The 20,532-nt window shown below is 30.5% G+C and overlaps 5 protein-coding genes across 13 annotated transcripts in view; 4 read left to right on the forward strand and 1 right to left on the reverse strand.

Annotated features, from left to right (window-relative positions):
• LOC111426655 (wide awake) overlaps window positions 1–20,532 on the reverse strand; it is a 42,441-nt gene that overhangs the window by 8,622 nt on the left and 13,287 nt on the right. For 2 of the 7 annotated variants that reach the window (XM_023061277.2, XM_023061276.2), the window contains exons 2-5: window positions 6,840–7,012; window positions 6,582–6,789; window positions 6,282–6,440; window positions 4,427–4,620 (exon numbers count right to left, since the gene is read on the reverse strand). In XM_023061277.2, the coding sequence (XP_022917045.2) occupies window positions 4,427–4,620; window positions 6,282–6,440; window positions 6,582–6,789; window positions 6,840–7,012 (734 nt within the window). Of the gene's footprint in view, window positions 1–133; window positions 1,156–3,503; window positions 3,676–4,426; window positions 4,621–4,671; window positions 4,845–5,190; window positions 5,211–6,281; window positions 6,441–6,581; window positions 6,790–6,839; window positions 7,013–20,532 lie in introns of those variants that run through there. The other 5 variants (XM_071195852.1, XM_071195854.1, XM_071195853.1 and 2 more) reach the window with 5 other exon arrangements.
• Window positions 7,156–9,154, forward strand: LOC139429768 (structural maintenance of chromosomes protein 2-like). The gene is made up of 3 exons (XM_071195881.1): window positions 7,156–8,204; window positions 8,252–8,559; window positions 8,665–9,154. The coding sequence occupies exons 1-3, from the start codon at window positions 7,583–7,585 to the stop codon at window positions 8,680–8,682; spliced, it is 948 nt and encodes a 315-aa protein (XP_071051982.1). The 5' UTR covers window positions 7,156–7,582; the 3' UTR covers window positions 8,683–9,154.
• On the forward strand, window positions 9,065–10,756 carry LOC111426661 (uncharacterized). Of its 2 annotated transcripts, none has more exons than XM_023061291.2 (2): window positions 9,065–9,115; window positions 9,497–10,756. In XM_023061291.2, exon 2 carries the CDS (start codon window positions 9,511–9,513, stop codon window positions 10,684–10,686), a length of 1,176 nt encoding a protein of 391 aa, XP_022917059.2. In that variant the 5' UTR covers window positions 9,065–9,115; window positions 9,497–9,510; the 3' UTR covers window positions 10,687–10,756. The 2 variants fall into 2 exon arrangements, with proteins under 2 accessions (XP_022917059.2, XP_022917058.2); XM_023061290.2 differs by having other exon boundaries at window positions 9,073–9,154.
• On the forward strand, window positions 12,312–15,489 carry LOC111426657 (putative leucine-rich repeat-containing protein DDB_G0290503). Its single transcript, XM_023061281.2, has 2 exons — window positions 12,312–12,464; window positions 12,519–15,489. The coding sequence occupies exon 2, from the start codon at window positions 12,531–12,533 to the stop codon at window positions 15,369–15,371; it is 2,841 nt and encodes a 946-aa protein (XP_022917049.2). The 5' UTR covers window positions 12,312–12,464; window positions 12,519–12,530; the 3' UTR covers window positions 15,372–15,489.
• LOC139429766 (golgin subfamily A member 6-like protein 24) lies at window positions 15,512–19,955 on the forward strand. 2 transcript variants are annotated; one of them, XM_071195866.1, is made up of 2 exons: window positions 15,512–15,618; window positions 18,192–19,955. In XM_071195866.1, the coding sequence occupies exon 2, from the start codon at window positions 18,199–18,201 to the stop codon at window positions 19,804–19,806; it is 1,608 nt and encodes a 535-aa protein (XP_071051967.1). In that variant the 5' UTR covers window positions 15,512–15,618; window positions 18,192–18,198; the 3' UTR covers window positions 19,807–19,955. The 2 variants fall into 2 exon arrangements, with proteins under 2 accessions (XP_071051967.1, XP_071051966.1); XM_071195865.1 differs by lacking the exon at window positions 15,512–15,618 and adding an exon at window positions 17,914–18,017.

Consider the following 20,532-nt stretch of genomic DNA (forward strand, 5'->3'; position numbering starts at 1 on the left):
CAAAAATAGGTTTTTTTAAGAATCTCATAAATCAATCTTAATAATAATTTTCTTTCAAATTACGCGACCTTCACAACACGCAAGTTTAAAGGTTGTTAATTGAGATATTGATTTATTATTCTTTGTTACGTACTTGAAGTTGAAGTAAAAGTTGACATCCTCTTTTTGCTGCTAACAGTCATCATCGAAAATCTTAAAGAACTCCGCTGAAACACTAAATTCTCTAGTTTTTCTTGATAACCCACCAATTCCTGATCGAAAAACGTTTCTCTCCTTAACGTAACCGTTTCGTCATAAACCTCTTCGTGTTTCTTTGACGTATTAGGAATTTGAAGAAGAGCGGCGGCTTTTTTCGCAACAACCGGCGGTGGAGTGGTCACGTGGATTTTCTCAGCTTTATTTTTTAGCAAATCTATTTTTTTAAAGCCCAAATTTAATTCTTTTTTGTTCCCCGCTTTCGCTGTCATTGGTGTTTTTAAAATCGTCCCAATCGCTTCGCTCTCCATTAAATTCTTATTGTAATCATTAATAAATTGCCGATTATAATAATTAACATCGCGAACGCTCGAAAGCGACGGGGACCGTATCATTTCGGACGTCGTTTTTTGATGGTGAAGAAATTTGTTGCTTATTAATCGGATCGAAGCTCGAACCGATTTCGATCGTTTCAAATTTAATTTTCTCCGTTCAAACACCTCAGACATTTTTTTCCTTTTAGATTTGGATTCTTCGCTTTTTTTAACACGTCCCATCACTTAAAAACACATCACCACCACCGAACATTATTCGAAAAACAGTTTTTTCAGCCGCGTTTTAACGAGAACATTGCGAGCGCGCTTTTTTTATTCGTTTGGTAAAGATAAGAAGAAACGGCTCGTGCTTATGGCATCATTCTGACCTCCTCATAAGTGACTGTTGTAGTTGTACAGCTGGTTCGAACTCCCCGCTTTGCTTCGAAGTTGGCGATTATACCAAAAGAGAGAGGGGAAAAGAAATTTTTTTGGTGCTATACGAAAATAGACTTTATGGAGAGACGGTTAAGGATCGGCTTTTGGTTCAAATAAGAATTAGTTGAATGGAAAGGATGTATGTGGGGTATTTTATTGGATGGGGGTTGAAATTTAACTATTATAAGGGTGCTCAAAATGCAAGACGATGAACTACTAGATGTACCAAATTTGACGTTTTGTTTCTAAGAAAACGAAAAGTAAATTTAAAAAATGTGATTGAATGTATTTGGAAAAAATAAAATAAAATTTGAAAAAATTAATTTTTTTGGAAATAAAACGTTGACATAAATCAGCTGGTTATGCGTTGCTATGACAGTTTTAAATCACCATTATTGAGAATAAAATATGACGTTTAAAATAAACATAACTTCACTTCCGATTTAAATTTTAATGTAAATTTAAATAAACTATTTTATTAAATTAACTTTGAATGCATTTGTTGGGTTTTATTTAAAAATTAAAATATAAATTTCTGGTTGGAAAATACGGATAGTTTGTGTCGTCAATCAACGGGTTATGCGTTGCTAGGTTATCCAGCAATGACAATTTGAAACCATCTTTAAAACGTGACGTTTAAAGTAAATATAACCTCAAGTCCGATTTAAATTTCAGAGTAAATTATTTTGTAAAGTTAATTTTCAACGTATTTATTAGGGTTTACTATGATCCAAATTATACTAATTTTGTTTTTTTACTTTCTTCTTATCTGTGTTTAAGACATATAAAGAACGATTTTTCATCAAATCGCCGAGGTCGCTTGCGGGCGAGGCGCTAGAGTCCTCTAAAGCTGATGATTGAAGTTGATATATCAACTCTACCGCCTCGCCTGTAAGCGACCTCGGGGATTTGAGGCAACATCAGTCCTTATGGTCCTTATATGTTTTGGTAATGATGCAAACTCTCTTATAAGATATTTACCCTCAAATCACAGAGGTTGCTAAGTCCTCTAAAACTGATGATTTGAGGTTGATATATCAACTCCACCGCCTCGCCCGAAAGTGACATCGGCGATTTGAAGATAAACATCTTCTTATACATAAATAAGCCTTGGCATATACGGAATGATTTCGCCTAAAATCGTCGAGATCGTTTTGTTGATAACGTCATCCACTGAATATGCGTTGCTAGGTTACCGTTCGGTGACAGCTATAACCTTTAAAGTTGAAAAAAAAACATAACCTCACTATTATATTACTAATATTACTTCTTGCAAGTACACGATGTTTGCTTAAGAACTGCGTACAAATTACCAAAGAAAAGTTGAATTTAAATCATTTTAACCGAGTTAACCAGAAAGCTAAATAAAAAAGTTGATTATGTTATCGGAAAAACCGGATGCACAGTCATCTAACACGCACACAAACTAAAGAGAAATTGAAATTAAAACAACACCCACAACAAACAAATAATAAATTAATTTTACTTTCCTTTTCCCAACAATTACAAACCAAGATTTTCCTTTCATGGTGAAACAAAAAAAGGATTCCCCTTTCACCGGAATTTTCCCAAGATCACCATTATAAAAAAATTACAACAAAAATTATTTAAAAAAAAAAATAAAACATAATGTTACTCTCTCATTTTATCGGGTCAAGAACACTTTGTATCTTAAGTAGACCGGAATTTCTAATCGAGCGACGGAAATGCCATTTTAAACGTCTATTTATCCTACCATTTATAGAAATAAAAAAAAGTATGGTTTAATTCAACATTTTCTAAGCAACAAAATGGAAACGGTCGAGGTGAATTTCCCTTTTACGGGTCGTATTAAGGTAAAACGATAATTACTTGGATCACCACAAACTCCCAACTTCTAAAATCGGATAAACGACCGCTATCCTAACACGAGACAAGAGGCCATGAAACGTCAAACCTCAATTTCAACACAAATTAAAGTTCAACTTGAAATATTTAGTTTAATTTTAAAGAATCAATTCGATTTAAATGGAAAATTGCAAAAAAAAATTTAAAAATACGAATCAACCAAATAAACATAGATGTATAATTGGTTGCCTATATTACATTTTTTTTTCTTTAATTAATTATGAATTAAATTATTTTATAATTAAAAAATGCTAAACTAATTTTAATTAATAAAATTATAAATAAAAAACTGTTTCTAAATAATTTTTAAATTAAAAAACTATTTAATTTAAAAAGAAATTAAATAAATAAATATGCAACCAAATATACACATGTGCATAACTGGTCACCTATCCAACATTTTAAATTTAAAATTCTTAATAATTAAGGTAATAAATAATGAGTTAATTACTCAATTTCAAGATTAAAATTAACGGGGAATATGAGGAGGGTTAAACGTTGAATTAACGTACTATCCTGGGGCGGTTGTAGATCCCATTACAGCCGATGAAATACATGGTTCAATTAAGAGAACGTTTACGTGACAGTAATTGAAAGTTTTGCGAGGAACGAAAACGAAATAGAGACGTTATTGAATGAAGTTAAGACGATAAACAAAATAAAACTCACCGAAATTATAGCTAGTAAGCAACTTCATAAATCCTATTGTGTTTATGACTTTTCGTAATTTTTAATTAAAAACTTTCAGTTAAACGTCGTAAATGTTGTTTTTATAAACAAAACCGAGTCACACGCGAACGCACGACGCTCTTTTCGAGCACACCACAAAACACCAAGAAGAAGGACCTGTCGTATACACACCAACAACGATGGTTCGTTGTACCATCGACTTTCTTTCTCTTTCAACCACGCCGCCAATACAACTTAAGACTCAACCCGTCTTTGTCTTTTAGCCTTACTTTAAGACTACCATTGGACGATGAAAATAACGGAAATAACAGGTAGTAACTGCGACAGCCGATGTCTTCAACGTCTGTTGAGGTTGAGACCAAACGTACTTTTTTTTTGACTCATTTTTGACATTTTTTTTTAAATAAGTTTCGTAAAAAAAATTCTTTTTGGTCGTGGAAAGCGTTAAATTACGTCGGGTTGAGTAATAAAGAAACGAAGTAAACAAGAAAGGATTTTTTGTTGTTATTATGTGAATTCTTCGAATGTTTTTACTTCTTATAGTGATTTAATAACATTCTTATCACGTGTATCGCATAACTAAGCATTTAACCTGGTTTATTTCTGATTCTCATTAAAATGGTTTGATGTAGGAAACCGATTTAAAAGGAAATAGAGCTAAACGAATTATTTTCGCTCCCACAACTTTCCCTTATAAGTTGTAATAACACAATAAATTGATGTAAATAGCATAATTGACTCTAATATGAAAAGATTAGAATGTGCAAATTGCAATTTTCGGGGAAAGTTACTTCGTTGAATTTGAAATGGAAAAGGCGAGAAATTCAATTTTCCTCCGGCCGGCTTAATTAAAACAGCAGAGGCAACTCCTGGAAGAGGATATAGAGGTTTTGCTCACTTACCGTTGACCCCTCTTTGACCCTTCATTCGGCGTCCAACTGACGGTGATACCAAAGCCAAAGTACGATCCGGACGTAGTGAAGGTCTTTTTTCCGTAATCGGTGTTGGGTCTGCTGAAACCGTTTCCGACCATACCGCCTCCACCATAGAATCTATACTTGCCGAACGCGGCATTCGACTTCCAATTGGATCCCTCCTAAAAAAAATTTAAAAAAAATTAATTTTCATTCAAAAATGTTAAAGTTACGAGGAGATAAGTGGAACTATTCCGAATAGATTTAAGGGGGCGCATTCAGAATTTATTAAAGTGGAATTACGAGTTATACACCGAGCTCGGAATGCAGCAATTCGGGTTTACCAACAAACCCCTGCAATGCAGATGTACACCCAAATCGACTGTTACACAAAAATAACTCAACTTGCACACATTTTATTCGAGTTATTTAATAATTACTTCAAAAACATATTTTGACAACTGACAAAAGCGCACCATCGTGAAGTGGCGCAATCCTAAAATTAAATTCAACTACAAATTAAATTAATTTATTAAATTATATTAATTTAATATATTTTATTGATTTAATAGCATTTATTTTAATTATTTCAAAATTAAAGTAAATTTTTTTTCGAAAATACCAAACTTAAAATTAAAAAAAAACTAACTCATTTCAACGTTTTCTGAGTTTTTTCCATCGACATAAAGATAAACAATACTTTAACACCGTATTTTCAAGTCATTAAACTGAAACTTTGAGGGTAATAGTACCTGAATTATTAATGATGAATTCAGGTCGCCGCCGGTGTGGATTGGGGGATCGGGGATAAAGCGAACGGATCGTGTATCATGTGTATGAGTGGAACTCTTCAGGGGGCCATTAAGAGTTCGGTTATGGATACGCGTCCACTACGATAACGTCCTCGGACGTCTTTTCTATTGATCCGTTCAAAATGCCATTACGGACTGAAACTTATCGAGAAGTGGTTATTGGAATTTGAAACTAAAAGCATCAAGAAGATATTTTCTTTTATATTTTAGTTAATTTTTTATTAAATTCCATGCAAAAATGCGATGTTTAATTAAAGAAATCTAAATTTTAAGAATTTTTGAGGTTATGTTAAATTTTGTTAAACGTCAAATTCAAAAAAAAATTTTTTAAGGTTAATTTTTTTTTATTAAACTAAATAATATCATTTATCTCGTTAAATATTCCGATATTTCATCCCTCTCAACATTGTTAGCGTTGGGTCGTGACCAAGAAGCTTATTAATGGGCGTCTACATTTATTACTCGTGTTTGGAGTAGGTTACCCAAGACACTAAAGTCTGTTTTTATCACTTCCAAGGGATCCATATTCTCCTCACCCTTTATAAAAACCTCCCGTTACAAAGATAATAAATTAAGAGGAACATTTTAGTACCATTAATATCGTGAAATATTAAAATTTATTTCTGCCGTAAAATCGTAAATAAAAAAAGGAAAAAAATCGAAAAATGGGTGAAGCAGGTGAGCAAACAATTTCGGATAATAAGGGTGGAAAAGTCGCCTCTATCTTGGGAGAACAAGTCGGGTCGATTTTTGTTTCGAGGTTATGTAGGTCAAGAAGAAGGATTCGTAGGAGGGAGAGACTCCTCGTGATTTGATTTTAACTTTTCACTGTATATTCCGAGACGTATCATAAATAGAAAATGGTACAAGTGGAAATTTTTGAAATGGAATTGTTCGATAAATCAGTTTTGAAACGTTTCATTTCTTTAAAATATATCTTTTTATATAGAGGCAACCCAATAATCATGATATCAAATCTTTTAATTTAAATTCTTTGTAAACGTAATCTAATTTGAATCGAAATAAATTACCTTTCCCAACTTAATCTTCTTGTTACATTTGAGTCATCTAATACAACTTGATTCTTTGAGCTTTGATTTAAAAGCTTTGATAGACGATAAAGTGCTGTATTTCCACTTGGTGATTGAATTCGATAAGCTCTTGCTGCTACAACATGAGGAGCGGGAACTCTAATAATAAAAAAATTATTTAGTTAATAAAAAGAATTCTTGTGAAGTATTTTGTAAACTTTGTTTTAGGTCAAAAAGATGTAAAGGGGGAGAACGTGCTTACTCATTAATTATAGCTCCTTTAAATCCGCGTCCTCTTACCTTAAGAGCAAGGTGCCATCGGATTTTCGTTCCGGACCATAATTACCGCTTCCGCAAAGTCGACTAACCGCCGATTTCCTACGTCCAACATCCAAAGAAGGATTTGGTTCCTGATCTTTAGTGAACGAGAGTCTCGTCGGGTGGTACCTCGATAAGATCCCCACTCGAGGTGCGAAAGGACTTGAAGTTTGTTGCTCTTGTTGGACATCTTAAATAAAAAACAATAAAATATAAAAATACAGAGTTTTTTTTGTTTACCTTGTGTATAATTTCCTAATTGTGCTTGTAAAATGTTGACACCCGGTACTACAATAGCAGGAAGTGTTCTTGATCTTAACAAAGGTGGGGGCGGTTTCCTACAGCTTCTACTAGCACCCTCCAAACCAGCACAAGAAGCTCTTTGGTCTATTCGGGCGGCCGCCAATTGAGCACTTCAAACAAAAAAAAAATAATTAAATGTCTACTCAAGTTTAATTAAGAGATTATAATTAAAACTTAAAATGAATTTGATATTTGACATCTGTCAACACAAAATTGAAAATTTCTTCGTTACCGATTACAACTACCGCCATCTAAAATTACTAAAAACTAACCTCGTTTATCTTTGAGGTTATAATTTCGCGTTGTTCTCCCTAATTGTAATGGTTTATAACTCGAAAGTTATCCTAAAATGCGTTTCGGAGTATTCAATTAAAATTAAACGTTTAAAAGAAGAAATTAAATCAGCTCGAATTAGAAGAAAATTACATTTGACGTTTTAAACGTCAAAAATCTACATGGAAATTTGAATTTAATCTATTAAAAATGCATATCCAAGAAAATACTTCTATTTTTGCGCTTTCCTCACCACAACCACAACAAAATAATCGTTATTATTATATTTTATAAGAATTTAAATTTTAATCTAATCTGATAATCCCCAATAAAAACCACGAATTGAATTTTCGATTACGACATTGAAACTGAAAATGGTTTTGTTTCTCGCAATATTATAAAATAGAATGTGCGCGAACGTCGAACGATTAAAATCGGGGATAATTGACAATTTAAGCGGGATAACAGAGTTATTGCGCGATTGGCAGAGTTCATTCTGCGCGTCCACCGATGATAATGAACGTCATTTCCGTGAAATTCACTTACTTATCGATAAAATGAGGAATCACGTACATTCTATAGAAACTATGGAAGTTTTAGGTGAAGTAGAAGAAAACGATGTGTTAAAAACGATTCTAAAAGATGATATCGTTAAGATAAACGAAGAAAACTTAAAAAAAGTCGACGAAAATATTAAGATTTTTGAGGAAAATACAAGGATAATCGAGGAAAATATAAGGAGTGTTGAAGAAAATATAAAAGAATTTGAAGAAAATATGAGAAAGAGTTTAAAGGAAATCGAAGAAAAATTTAGTGACGAAAATGTTATAAATATTCCAGCGGATTTAATCGAAAAAAGAATAAACAAAGAAAAAAGTGTTCTTAATTATAGAAATAAATCAGTTAGAGATGCATCAAGTTGGGAATACCTAGATAAATGGAATGAAATTTTAGATGATGAATTAACGAATAAAAACTTTAAGGGAGGAGTTAATTTAATTGCACCAAAACGAATACAACAATTTGGAGGTTAGAAACAATACATCACATTATTATGATTAATAATTTAATTTTAGATTCAAAGAGACAAAAATTTAGCAGCACCCAATGTATATTAGAGGAAGAATCCTATGATAACCAATTAATACATAAACAATACAAAAACAAGAAATCATCAAGCACCGGAGACCTTCTAGATGATATTATCGCACAATCAAAGGACGAAATTAATTATAGACAACACCTAAATGGATCCAATTACCTTTTAAGTTTAAGAGATCTTCAAAGTTTTGACAAATTAAATAAATTTGATGACTCTGATGATGAGTGTGAAAGCGATGATAATGAAAACAATATTCACAAGCCAAAAATAGTGGGTGTTATTGTAAGTTTTTTATTGATTCATGTCTTATTTATCAATTTGAATCATTTATCTAATCTATTTAAGTATTTTTTATGATTCACTTATTTGCTTTATTTTATTTTGCAGTACAAAGAAAAATTGTGATGATTTTGAAAAAGAAAAGATTTTAATTTGGTTATTATATAACCGGAGTGATACCTTTTTAATTAATTATACTTATTTATTAATACAAATGTTGACGGATAACATAACCTCACTTTATTGTTATTTTTAATATGCAAGTTTGGTTGCGTATATTACGTTGTTTTTGAAATAAAATTTAATTAATTTAAATAAATTTTTGTTTATAAATAATTTCTGTTGTTAACAAATGATTGAATTAGTTGTTGTTTTTGATTAGGTTGATGTGTTTATTTTGTTGTAATTGGCTTGGAAGGAGAAATAAAGGTATAATGGTGGGTATTTTTATCAAGTTCTTATCTTTTGAGGTAAATAATACTTTGCGATATCTGACCGTGCATACGAAAAAGTGCTCAGTTCGAAAACCAAAATTACTAGATGATCCATAGTTATTAAGGTGTGTTCCTTAATTAATTTTTAATTTAATAAGATTACGGTGAGTGAAGTTTTTAAACGATTCTTACTCATTTTGTTGGCTTAAACGGCGCGAGTTAATAAAATTAGGCATTAAATAACCACCACACATCCTTAATTATTTGAAATGAAATGTTAAAGAAAACTGGATACATTTTTGGGGTATTTATTGATAACAATGTCTCATACGCATTTTGATAACGATAATTAATATTCTCATAAAAAAGGGAGTTGTTTTTCAGCATCTAAATAAATACAATTAGTAAAATATGCTTTTGCGTCAGTATAAAAATAAATATTTGCTTTAACCCAACTAATTTTGTTATTTAATTGAATTTTTTTAAAGTAATTAATTTATTTGTAGATAAAATAAATGAAATGGGTGGAAAATCCTCCAAAGCTGAATCATTAACGCGCTCATTATCGCTGCGTAAGAGCCAAAAAAATTCTTTGCAAAAAATCCAAAGGAAATTAGATAAAGTTAGCAAAGATATTCATAAATTTAGCGGCTCTGTCGACGACGCCAAGTACACAGATATTAAAAAATCGATCGCGCAAATCATCGATGAATTAGAAAAGATTAGTTCCGTCGTTAAAGACAAGCACAAAGATTTATACCAAGATATTTTAGAAAGCTGCAACAATCAGCTGCAAAAATTAGACATGAAAGTGACGCATGCCTCAAGACCAACATCTTCCAACTCACTTCCCCCACAACCCTCGTCCCCAATCATCTCACCAATAGCCTCACCTTTAACTTTACCATCTCAATCCCCAACTTTCTCACCGAGATTTTCACCCCCAAGTTCACCAACAAATTATCCATCATTCGATAGCCCATTATCAGAAAGAAGCGAGATCTCTCAATTAAAAGTGGTTAAAGTCAGCGTGGAGGAACCAAAAATTCATTCGTACAAAGATTACGACGACGACGACGACGATGATGACGACGAAGAATCGTTTTACGATCCACAAAAAGAAGCGATTAACTCAATAGATCAAATGCGCCGAAAAATAGAAAACTTGGAAGAAAAAATTCACGAATACAAACAATCCAAAGACCCAAATCTTTACGAACAAACAAGAACCGCTTTGAATCAAATCATAATTAAATTGGACAACATGGAAACGTACGGCAACGTTCAAATCAAATACGAAAGAAAATTGGCGCTACAACGGGCCCAAGAATGCATGAAATATTTATTGGATGGGAATAAATTGCAAACGCAAATTACTTTGGAGATGCATCAAACCACCAAAAATGGGGATGAAAATCAAGAAAATGAAAATAATATTGAAACGCGACAAAAAGTTGGTTCCTATATTCGCCCGGTTACTTTGGATTTAAACGCGAATGATAATTTGAAGGAGGAATTGAGGCAAGTTCTTCATAAACGGATTGAAGAGGCCACTATGGATGATGATGATGAAGATGTTGATTCGGGGAAAAAGGAAGAACGATTCGATAACACGGAGAGCGAAGATGATTTCGATTTTGTTAACGTGGAAAGCGGGGATAAAAAAACGAACCCCGTCTTGGTAACGTCGCTTTAATTACAAATATGAATTAAGAGTATTTATTGTTATTAATTAAAAATTTAAATAAAATTTAATTTTTTGACAATGTTGGTTGCCTATACTACTAATAAAATTAATTATTCCCCTATAATTAATTTAAGTTGGTAACGCATGTTTATAAAAAAAATTACAGGTTATGTTGTTGTAAATAGATTTGGAACAAATACTCAATAAATTTTGGATTTATCAAGGAATATTAATAAAAACTACTTAATTTACGACAGTGTGTGAATCTAACCTCACTTTTACTGATTTCAAATCGATCAATTTTGTATCGAAATGATTTTACACCTGTTAAAACGATATAGTTACACCAATGCACAATAGATGGCGCTGTTAATAAATAAATTTAATTATGAAAGTAATTAATTTAAATAACTTGTTTAAAAGAAAATTGAAATGAATTCTAATCGATGTTGAAACATTTTTTATAAATTACATTTTGGATTTCTTAATGATTTACAATAAAAAAATATTTCACCTCAAACAAGTCACCTAACATTAATTTAAGTTGGTACTATTTCGTTGTAAGAAAATTAGAGGTTATGTGGTACAGCAACTTAAAATTCGAGTAATTTTAGAATTGCGTTTCATATAATGATTATCAGATATAACTAATCTCACATTCAGTATATTTTTATATTAATTTTGTTCTACCTTTCTTTTAGGTGTTTTTGGAATTTACTCGATTTAAAAAGTGGATATTGTAGGTTATGTATTTGCAAGCAATTTATTGATATATAAATAAATAAAAGAATCTAAAGATATGGAATGAAATGGTATAATAGCACATTGAAGAACAATATAAACAACGATAAAATTTCATGAAATATACTGAGAAGGATCATACGGTTCATTTGATGCTTCTGATTCAATGAAAGGCAATTTCTCGAAGAAACTGAATATCTTTTACAATGATGAAATAAGATATAAGTACAGAATAAAACAATTATAATCAACGTTTCATTACTATTTTATTCCTAATAAAAGAATGTTTGAGGTTAGGTTTTCTTAATTTGATGTTTCTAAAAGTGAGGTTAACAAAAAAAATTATTTTCTTTAAAATAGTCAAGATTTAGGACATAAAATTTATTGAGATTATAAAGAAACGTTTGTGCTTACATTAAGGCCCACTTTTACCACCTTTTGATAAATTTAACCGATAGATAAATTGGCGCTCTTAGCCAATGAGAGCGCTTAAAACCGCTGTAACCATGGTAATTATCTATCGGATAAATTTATCAAGAGGTGGTAAAAGTGGGTCTAAGTCATATTTATGACAACAAAATTTATTTATATCAGATTATAGGGGATTTGAAAGTTACTAAATTTAAGTTGGTGAAATTTTTTTGACATTTCTAAACGTCAATAAGGTTAATAAATATGTAATTAATAATTTAATTCAAATAATTTATGAAATTCGAAGATAATGATGATAATATTAATATTTATTTGTTGATATAACGAATATTAATAATTAATGAGGAAAATGGCCAATTACATTGGAAAATTCATTATCAAAACGTTATTATTCCTAGAAAGTTTTCATATCTATTTCAATATACATAGTACCTGTTCCAGATACAAACACGCGTTCGATTTTTTTTATCTCATTTCTCTTATCTTTAAAGAGATAAAACTGATAAACAAACTGTACCCGTTAAAGATTCAATATAGTTTCTATGGTTTATGGGCGTTGTTAAGGAAAAATTAATCCACCTAAAAATTTCTTCTTTGATTGGAGAGAAAAGCAGGTAAGTTTTTAAATTAACTATATAAAACGAGTAATAAATACGCATAATTCATAGAAAAACTCCAAAATGGGTAATCAACCTTCAACGCAAGAGAACAAACGTCGAAATAACGATGGAATTGTCCAAATGAGACACCAAGCTCAATTAAGAACAAGTTTAAGCTCATCGAAACGATTATCAAAAAGCGAACAGAAAGTTCGCGACATCGAAATAGCAGTTAAAGAGTTAAAACGCGCGATTGAAGCTTACGATGGCATTCGGGGAACCCCAAATTACAAAGCTTTGCATTCGCAATTATCGAGGAAAGGTCAAGAAGTTCAAGAACTCTTAATGAAGTCGACCAAACCGGACAAACAAACCAAATATAAAGGTTATCAGAAAGAAATAAACAATCTATTCAAATTATTAGAAGAAAAAGTCGAAACGAACGAACGCCAATTGGATTCGGCCGCGATCGAATCCCATTCCTTTATATCGCCGAAACCTGCTGATTATTCAGCGCAAAATTCGTTGGTATCGCAAAAATCTTTAGGTTACGAAACGAATTTGGATGAGGTCGAACAAAGAGCGAATGTTTTAGAGGAGGAAATTAATCGCGCCATTTCTTTGGAGGAACGAAACAAATTTAAGTTTTTAGAACAAAAATTAAACATGCTTTATTCCGATTTAACGAAAATTGAAGATGCGGGATCGAAAAGTATTAATAGGAAGGAGTCGATTAATAAATCGTTAATGAGGCAAGCAAAAAAGTTACAAAATGTTAAACAAGATAAAAAAGGATCGTTAAAGAAAGCCAATAAAGTTAATGATAAAGATAATGATAGAGAGAAAGATAAAGAAATAATAACGAAAATTGAAGAAGAATTAAGCGATGTTGAAATTAGGGTTTTAACGTTTGAAGAATTGAAATCGGATGCGAAATATCGCGATTTAGATCAAATTTTGAAAGGGTATTGGGCGAACTTATCGAATTTGGGAGATTCGAGTGAAGAGAATCGGAGGAGGAAGTTAAAAACGATCGATTTGATCAAGAAAATGTTGCAGGAGTTAGCTAAAAGGGCCGAGGAGAACTCAAAAAGGATTAATTTGGCTTTGGATAAAATCAATGATGTCGAAGATGAGGTTATTTCGCTAAAAAAAGGGGTCGAAACGTTCGTTGGGCTAAAAAATGATGCTGAATATAATAATTATGATCAAAAATTGAGGAGTTTGTGGGCCAAGTTAAACGATGTTCATAATTCTTACGAAGCCGTCGTTAATAGAAAAGAAGAAATCATTGGAAATATTCAGTATTTATTAAAAACTTTGTTTGATAACGCAAGTTCTAAAAATAAGGCGATTAATGAGTCATGTAAAAGTTATTTATTAGAAGATTTGGAGGATTTCGAAAATAAATGGGTTGTTTTGGATAAATCAATAAGGAGTAACTTAAAAAATGACGAGAGGGAGCAAATTTGCGAAATCATTGAGAGTTTGGACCAAAATTTGCAAAAAACTTTGAGACATTTGAACCAAAAATCACAACAAAAAGTCATTGTTAAAGAAAAGGAGTTTGAGGGAATTAGGAAAATCGCTTCGTCAAAAAATTTGGACCAAGAAGGGCGAAATATGACCCCACCAGAACGATTAATATCAGAGTTAACAATTTCAAATGTATTAACCTCGCTAAATATGATCGAAAATGACGCTGATGAGTTAAAAAATAAAATTTTAAAATCTAATAACCAAAATGATGGGGATTTTAAGAAGGATTTGGATGATTTGTACTTAAAAATTGATCAATTAGAGAGTTGTAGCAACCCAACGGTTGTTGATCAAAAAAATAAGATTTTGCAGAAATTGTCTGAGATAAATTCGTTGAGATTCAACGTTGGAAACACGAATCGGCTAAAAACGATCGTTGAGAACGTGCAAAAATTAAAAAAAAAAGTTGATTGTTTCAGCGGCACCCACAAAAACGTTAATTACGTCAACATTGAGGAGGGATTGAGAGACTGCTTAAAAGAACTCGATGAGATCATCTCAGATAACGATAAAATCAACAAAACTAAAGATCAATTAATCGGAAAAATAATGAGATATCTCGAAATTTTAGACGAAAGATCCCTAAAAGTCAGTTCCCAAGAAGATTTAACGAAAAATTTTAGCGAAATCGCAAGTGATATAGTAAAAAATTTAACAAAAATAAGAAACGATTTGGAGAAATTCGAATTTGGAAATCTAACTGAAACCGTTTTAATCGAAGCTGAAATTAAAAGATGTCGAGATGACATTAAAAGTTTAAATCCAAAATCAACGGATCAAACCATAATTCAATCCCAATATTTTGATTATTTACAAAAATTAATCCTTTATTTCGAGAGCCACCAAAAATCAAACACCGGGAAAATATTGATTTCCCTCGAAAACGAGCTAACCACCCTAAAAGACGATATCACGAAATTAAACCCGATCGAAAATGATTTGGATTTCGAAAAAACCCAATTGGAATTGGACGATTTATTGGTTCGAGTGAATTCTGTCGAAATTTTGACGCAAAATGATAAGGAATTTAAGAATAATTTGCAGGGGAGTATTCAGTCTTTAACGGGGTTGTTAAAAACGAAGCGGAGGGCCTCGAAGCGGATGTCGCAATACAACGAGCAATTAAATCAAGTTAAATTGGAGGAGGTTCAAGAAGCCATCGGGAAATTGTCCGATGACGTTTATAATTTTTCGGGAGATAATTACAGAAAACGATACGATGAACTCGATGAGGAGATGACCAATATCTTCCTAAAAATACAAAATTTAGAGGTCGATGCATCGATGAGGGATTACTTAATAAGGCAAATTCAAAGTCACAAGAAAATGTTGCAACAAAAACTTCAAGATATCACTTTTGTTAAGCGAGGAACCGAAGTTTAATTTAATTAATTAATAATTCTTTAAAATAATAAAGTTTAATTCTGTTTAATTCTTAAAAATTTATATTTAAATTAACGTTTTTAATAAAAATCTAGGGCATGTAAGTTACTAAATTTAAGTTGGTGAAATTTTTTTGACGTTGAATTGACGTCAATTCAATTCATAAATAACAATCACGATTTTATTGAAATAATTTATTAAAGTTGAAGAAAATTGATTTGAAATGCAACATTTTGAAGTTTTAAAGGTATGTTTAGGCTAAATTATAACAAATTAATCAAAATAGCAAATAAATCTATTCAATTTGAAGTTTATTAAAAGTGATGTTAAGGAAAAAATTGCTTTCTCTAAAACGATTGGAATTTAAGAACTGAAATTTTTCGAGGTTATTAAGGAACATTTCTGATTAGATAACACAAAATTAAATTCTCCCGGATGATGCTTTTTTCATAAAAAATTTAAAATTCTCAATGTGAAATTGACATTTGTTGACAATCGAATTAATGACATTTCATCCAAAATCTGATCCAAAACGGATTATAATTAAAAATTAAAACATTTGAAACGCTGGTGTTTAAATGACGCAATATTAGAGATTAAGAAAAGTCTTATTCCATAATAAAATTTTGTAGGTACATAGTTTAATTATTTACAATAAATTTAGTGACATTTGAATATTAATCTAGGGGATTTAATTTACTAAATTTAGATTGGTGAAAATTTTTCGACATTTCTTAACGTCAATTCAATTCATAAAACTTTTTGAGGTTACAAAGGAACATGTGAAGTTAAGTCGTACCAAATCATATTAAAAATTACTTCACTTCAAAATATCACTTTTATTAATCGAGGAACCGAAATTTAATCAATTTAATAAATTAATTAATAATTCTTTAAAATACACTCTTTAATTAACAAAATCGATTTTTCTTTCAACATCATTTTTAAATCATCCTCACAACCGTTTAAATTCTCGAGATTATCTAAAATCGCTTCAATTTCTTTTTGAGATTCATAAACATCCTTGTTCTCTTCAATAAAACGTTCGATATCACTCAATCTCTCTTGCAATTCGTTAATTTCTTTTGTGTCACTCGCCGCGTTGATTCTCTCGAATTCCCCAAGATTATTTTTGGGGCAATTTTCCTTAGCCAGATGGAAACACGCCTTTAATTTGCAATAAACCTCCCGCCTTTTATCGATCACATCCGGGCGTAAACTCGTTTCGATCATCGCCAAATCGAATTTAAATTGTTCCAAAATGTTCATCATAGATAAATCGGTGTTGTTCACAATTAATTTTTGAGTGCCCCTCAATTTATCTTCTAATATCGTTAAATTGTCGATTAAATCTTCGTGTAAGTGCTTTATTGTTGGATCATTTTGAGTATTACTTTTTGAATTGAAACTTCTTCGAAAACTCGTTCGAATTAATCGCCGCTTTAAATCTTCGAGACCATCGGGAAATTTCAATTTTAATTCGTTTATTAATAATTTATCACTTGGAATATTTTCATCGATTAATTTTAATTCATTTTTAGATTCGTCTTCATTAAAAATGGTCAAATTTGATTCTGTAAGTTTAATTTCTTCAAAATTTTCATCACAAAATTTATTCAAAACAACATCTTTAATTTTTTCTTCATTAACCTCACTTTTCTTACCACAACAAATCCCCATTTTCTCATTATATTTACGCGATCATTTCTTCATAACTTAACTGCACAAACACGCTCAAATAAAGACGAACGAAGCGAAACTTGGTGTTTGCACCCAACATAGATTAACTTCGATGACGTCATCTGAAGTTGATACCGAGTTCTTTCAACGATAACAAAAATACAAATTCTAAAACACAAAGAAGTGAGTCATCAAGAATTAATTTTTGGATTATCAAAAATTGTCGAAAATAATATTTAAAGAAATCAATTTTTAAATAATTTATTTATAATTTTGGAATCTCCGCGAAATTTCCTTTAAAATGAGTACAAACTCGACATATTCAATTTTTTAAAATAACCGAAATGTCAATATCAACTTTAATTTTGATGTATTCTTAATCGTTATGAAAAGTGCTTTAAAATGAGTACAAACTCGATAGGGTTATTTCAAAAAACAAGCGAGATATCGTTTTTAATTTACGTTGCAAACTTCACGTTATTAATTTTTTTTTAATTTCTTGCATCTAAGTTGTTTTTTAAGATAACCCTTTCGAGTTTTGGTTCATTCTAAACAATTTTTCATACCAAATAAGAAAACATCAAAATTAAAATTGACATTGACAACCGGAAGTTGGCATCTTGCTTGTTTTTAATGTTAAACATGTCATGTTTGTACTCATTTTAAAGCATTTTTAATGAAGATTTCGCATTTTTTAAATTCTGATAAACATTTAAGTACAATAAAATGCTTTTAAATTAAATTTTGTTTAATTAAGAAGTCATACTTTAAAATTAAAGTTATCAACACCATTCTATTTGCGTAACAACACTATCTATTGTACTGGATGGTTTGGTCAAATTTTTTTTCTTATCTTTGCTGCTTATCAAGTGTACAATACGACTTGATAACGAGGACACGATTTTAATAATAATTGTGTCTCAGGTTGTAATCCAGATTATTACAACTTTACGTTAGGTCGAGCAGGTAAGTTTATAAATCTTATTACCAAAAAAAAACAGATAATAAAAATATCAAGCCTAATTCATTCTCAATCCGAAATCAAGTCATAAAAGATAATTTCGAATCGATAAAGTATCGCGTTTTTATTTAAATATTTAAATTAAAGTTGACGTCATTTTAACGTTGTTTTTTTGTTAGACTCGTTATGGGATGTTTATCATCGAAATCGGAGAACATTACGGTTCTTCCAAAAGGAGCTTTACCGCAAAAAGCGCCTGAAGGTTACCGAAAAAAAAATCAGTATCCTATTCCTGTTGTTCTACCCCCATCTAGGATTAATTCAGTAATAGAAGAAAAGGAGAACAAGGTTCCTGAAATTACCGTAGACGAACATAAAAGTAAAACTGAAGATGAAATAACCGAAAATCTTAGTAAAAGAACGTTTTCTGTTGAAAATGTTGATGTAAAGAACGAAGAAATTAATGCAGAATCTAAAAAAGAAGATATCACAACGTTCGAGGAAGATAAAGATCAAAATGAAACGATTACCGCATCTACAAAAAGTGAGGAAACTTCAAATATGATGGAAAAGAAAGAAGAAATACTTGAAATTGTTGATAAATCTGATGTGGTCGAGGAGATAATTGAAGAAAACAAAGAAAAAGTTGTGGATGAAATTCAAGTTGAAGCAGAAATTGAAAGAAAACAAAATGAAAGCAAAGAAGAAGTTGAAAAAGAAGTCGAAGAAGAAACCAACGCACCAGAAATGATTGCGAGAAAGTTGGTAATTGATGAAAATGTTTCAAAATCTTTAGATGATAAAGAAATTATTGAAACAGAGAGGGTGGTGGAAAATACTTCCGATGGAGTTGAGAAAGATTTAAATGAAGAACAAATTATAGATGTAGAGAAGAGAGAGGAAGAAATTAAAGAAGATAGCGAAGGAATTAAAGAAGAAAGTGAAGAGGTTAAAGAGAAAAATGAAAAAATTAAAGAAAATTCTGAAATTAATGGAAGTTACGAAGAAAATAAAGAAAACAAAAAAAATATTGCAGAAATTACCGAAAAAACTTCAAATGAAGAACAAATTATTGATGTAGAGAAGAGAGAAGAAAAAATTAAAGAAGATAGCGAAGGAATTAATGAGGAAAATGTTGAGGTTAAAGAGAAAAATGAAGAAATTAAAGAAAATTCTGAAATTAATGGAATTTCCGTAGAAAATAAAGAACAAAATGAAGAAATTAAAGCAAATGTTGATGAAATTACCGAAAAAACGGAAGAAAATGAAGAGAAAAATGAGGAAATTAAAGAAAACACAGAAATTAATGCAAGTTCCGAAGAAAATAAAGAACAAAATAAAAAAATTAAAGAAAATGTTGAGGAAATTACCGAGAAAACTGAAGAAACTGAAGAGAAAATTAAAGAAAATACTGAAATTAATAGAGGTTCCGAAGAAAATAAAGAAGAAAATGAAGAAATTACAGATAATGTTGCAGAAATTACCGAAAAAACTGAAGAAAATGAAGAGAAAAACGAAGAAATTAAAGAGAAAAACGAAGAAATTAAAGAAAATACTAAAGAAAACACACAAATACAAGAAAATGAAGTAAAATTGAATGGATTTGTTGATAAAAAAAAAGATGAAGACATTATAAACGATGTTAACGGTGAAACTGTCGAAAAATTATCGACAAAGCCCGAAGAAATCGTAGAAACTCAAAAAGAAGAAATTGAAACTGTCAAAAATGTAGAAAGTGACATTGACAGCCAGCAAAATAATGTTGTAAATAATGGAATTTCAATAACTAATTAAAGTGGATCATCAAATATTAATAATAAGTAGAGATACGGTATTGTTTCTGTATTAACAATAACAAATTTTGATTAGTTTAAAAATCAAATTGATTTGATTGTGATAAAACTAAAACAATAAAATTTAAGAAAAAAAACTCAAATAATGAATCTTTTCTTGATATCTTATCTAAAAATATCCAAAAATTTTATTTCTGGCACAATAAGGATGGTATTTATAAATTTTTTTCTAAATTTATCCAATTTTAATCCCTCCACATAACCTATACTTTGGTTATCAACGATGACAAAGAAATGGTACCAACTTAAAATTAAATAAAAACATTACAACCGTAAAATAAAACTAAATAATTATTTCAATTCTTTTTCTTTTGTTATTATGAATAATTTAAAAAAAAACTTACCAAAAATCATTTTTTTTTGGTTAACTTAACCTATCATCAATGAAGACTATAAACCATGAAAATTTTAGAAAAGCCCACAATAATCCTCTAGAATCCATCGAGGGAACCCAAAAAAATACGAAAACCTCAAAAACTAATTGATATTTATCGTATTTTAACCCAATTTTAACAACAATTCACTGTTTACATAAAAACGCGTTGATATAAACAAACGAGAGCGCCATCTATTATTAAGTAGCCACAATACAAAGAAAACCATAAAATTTTTAAATTATTAATAAAATTAACTTTTTTACTTTTAATTTATTATTAATAACATTCTA

The sequence above is a fragment of the Onthophagus taurus genome, chromosome 5 (genome assembly GCF_036711975.1).
Source record: "Onthophagus taurus isolate NC chromosome 5, IU_Otau_3.0, whole genome shotgun sequence".
NCBI lineage: Eukaryota > Metazoa > Arthropoda > Insecta > Coleoptera > Scarabaeidae > Onthophagus > Onthophagus taurus.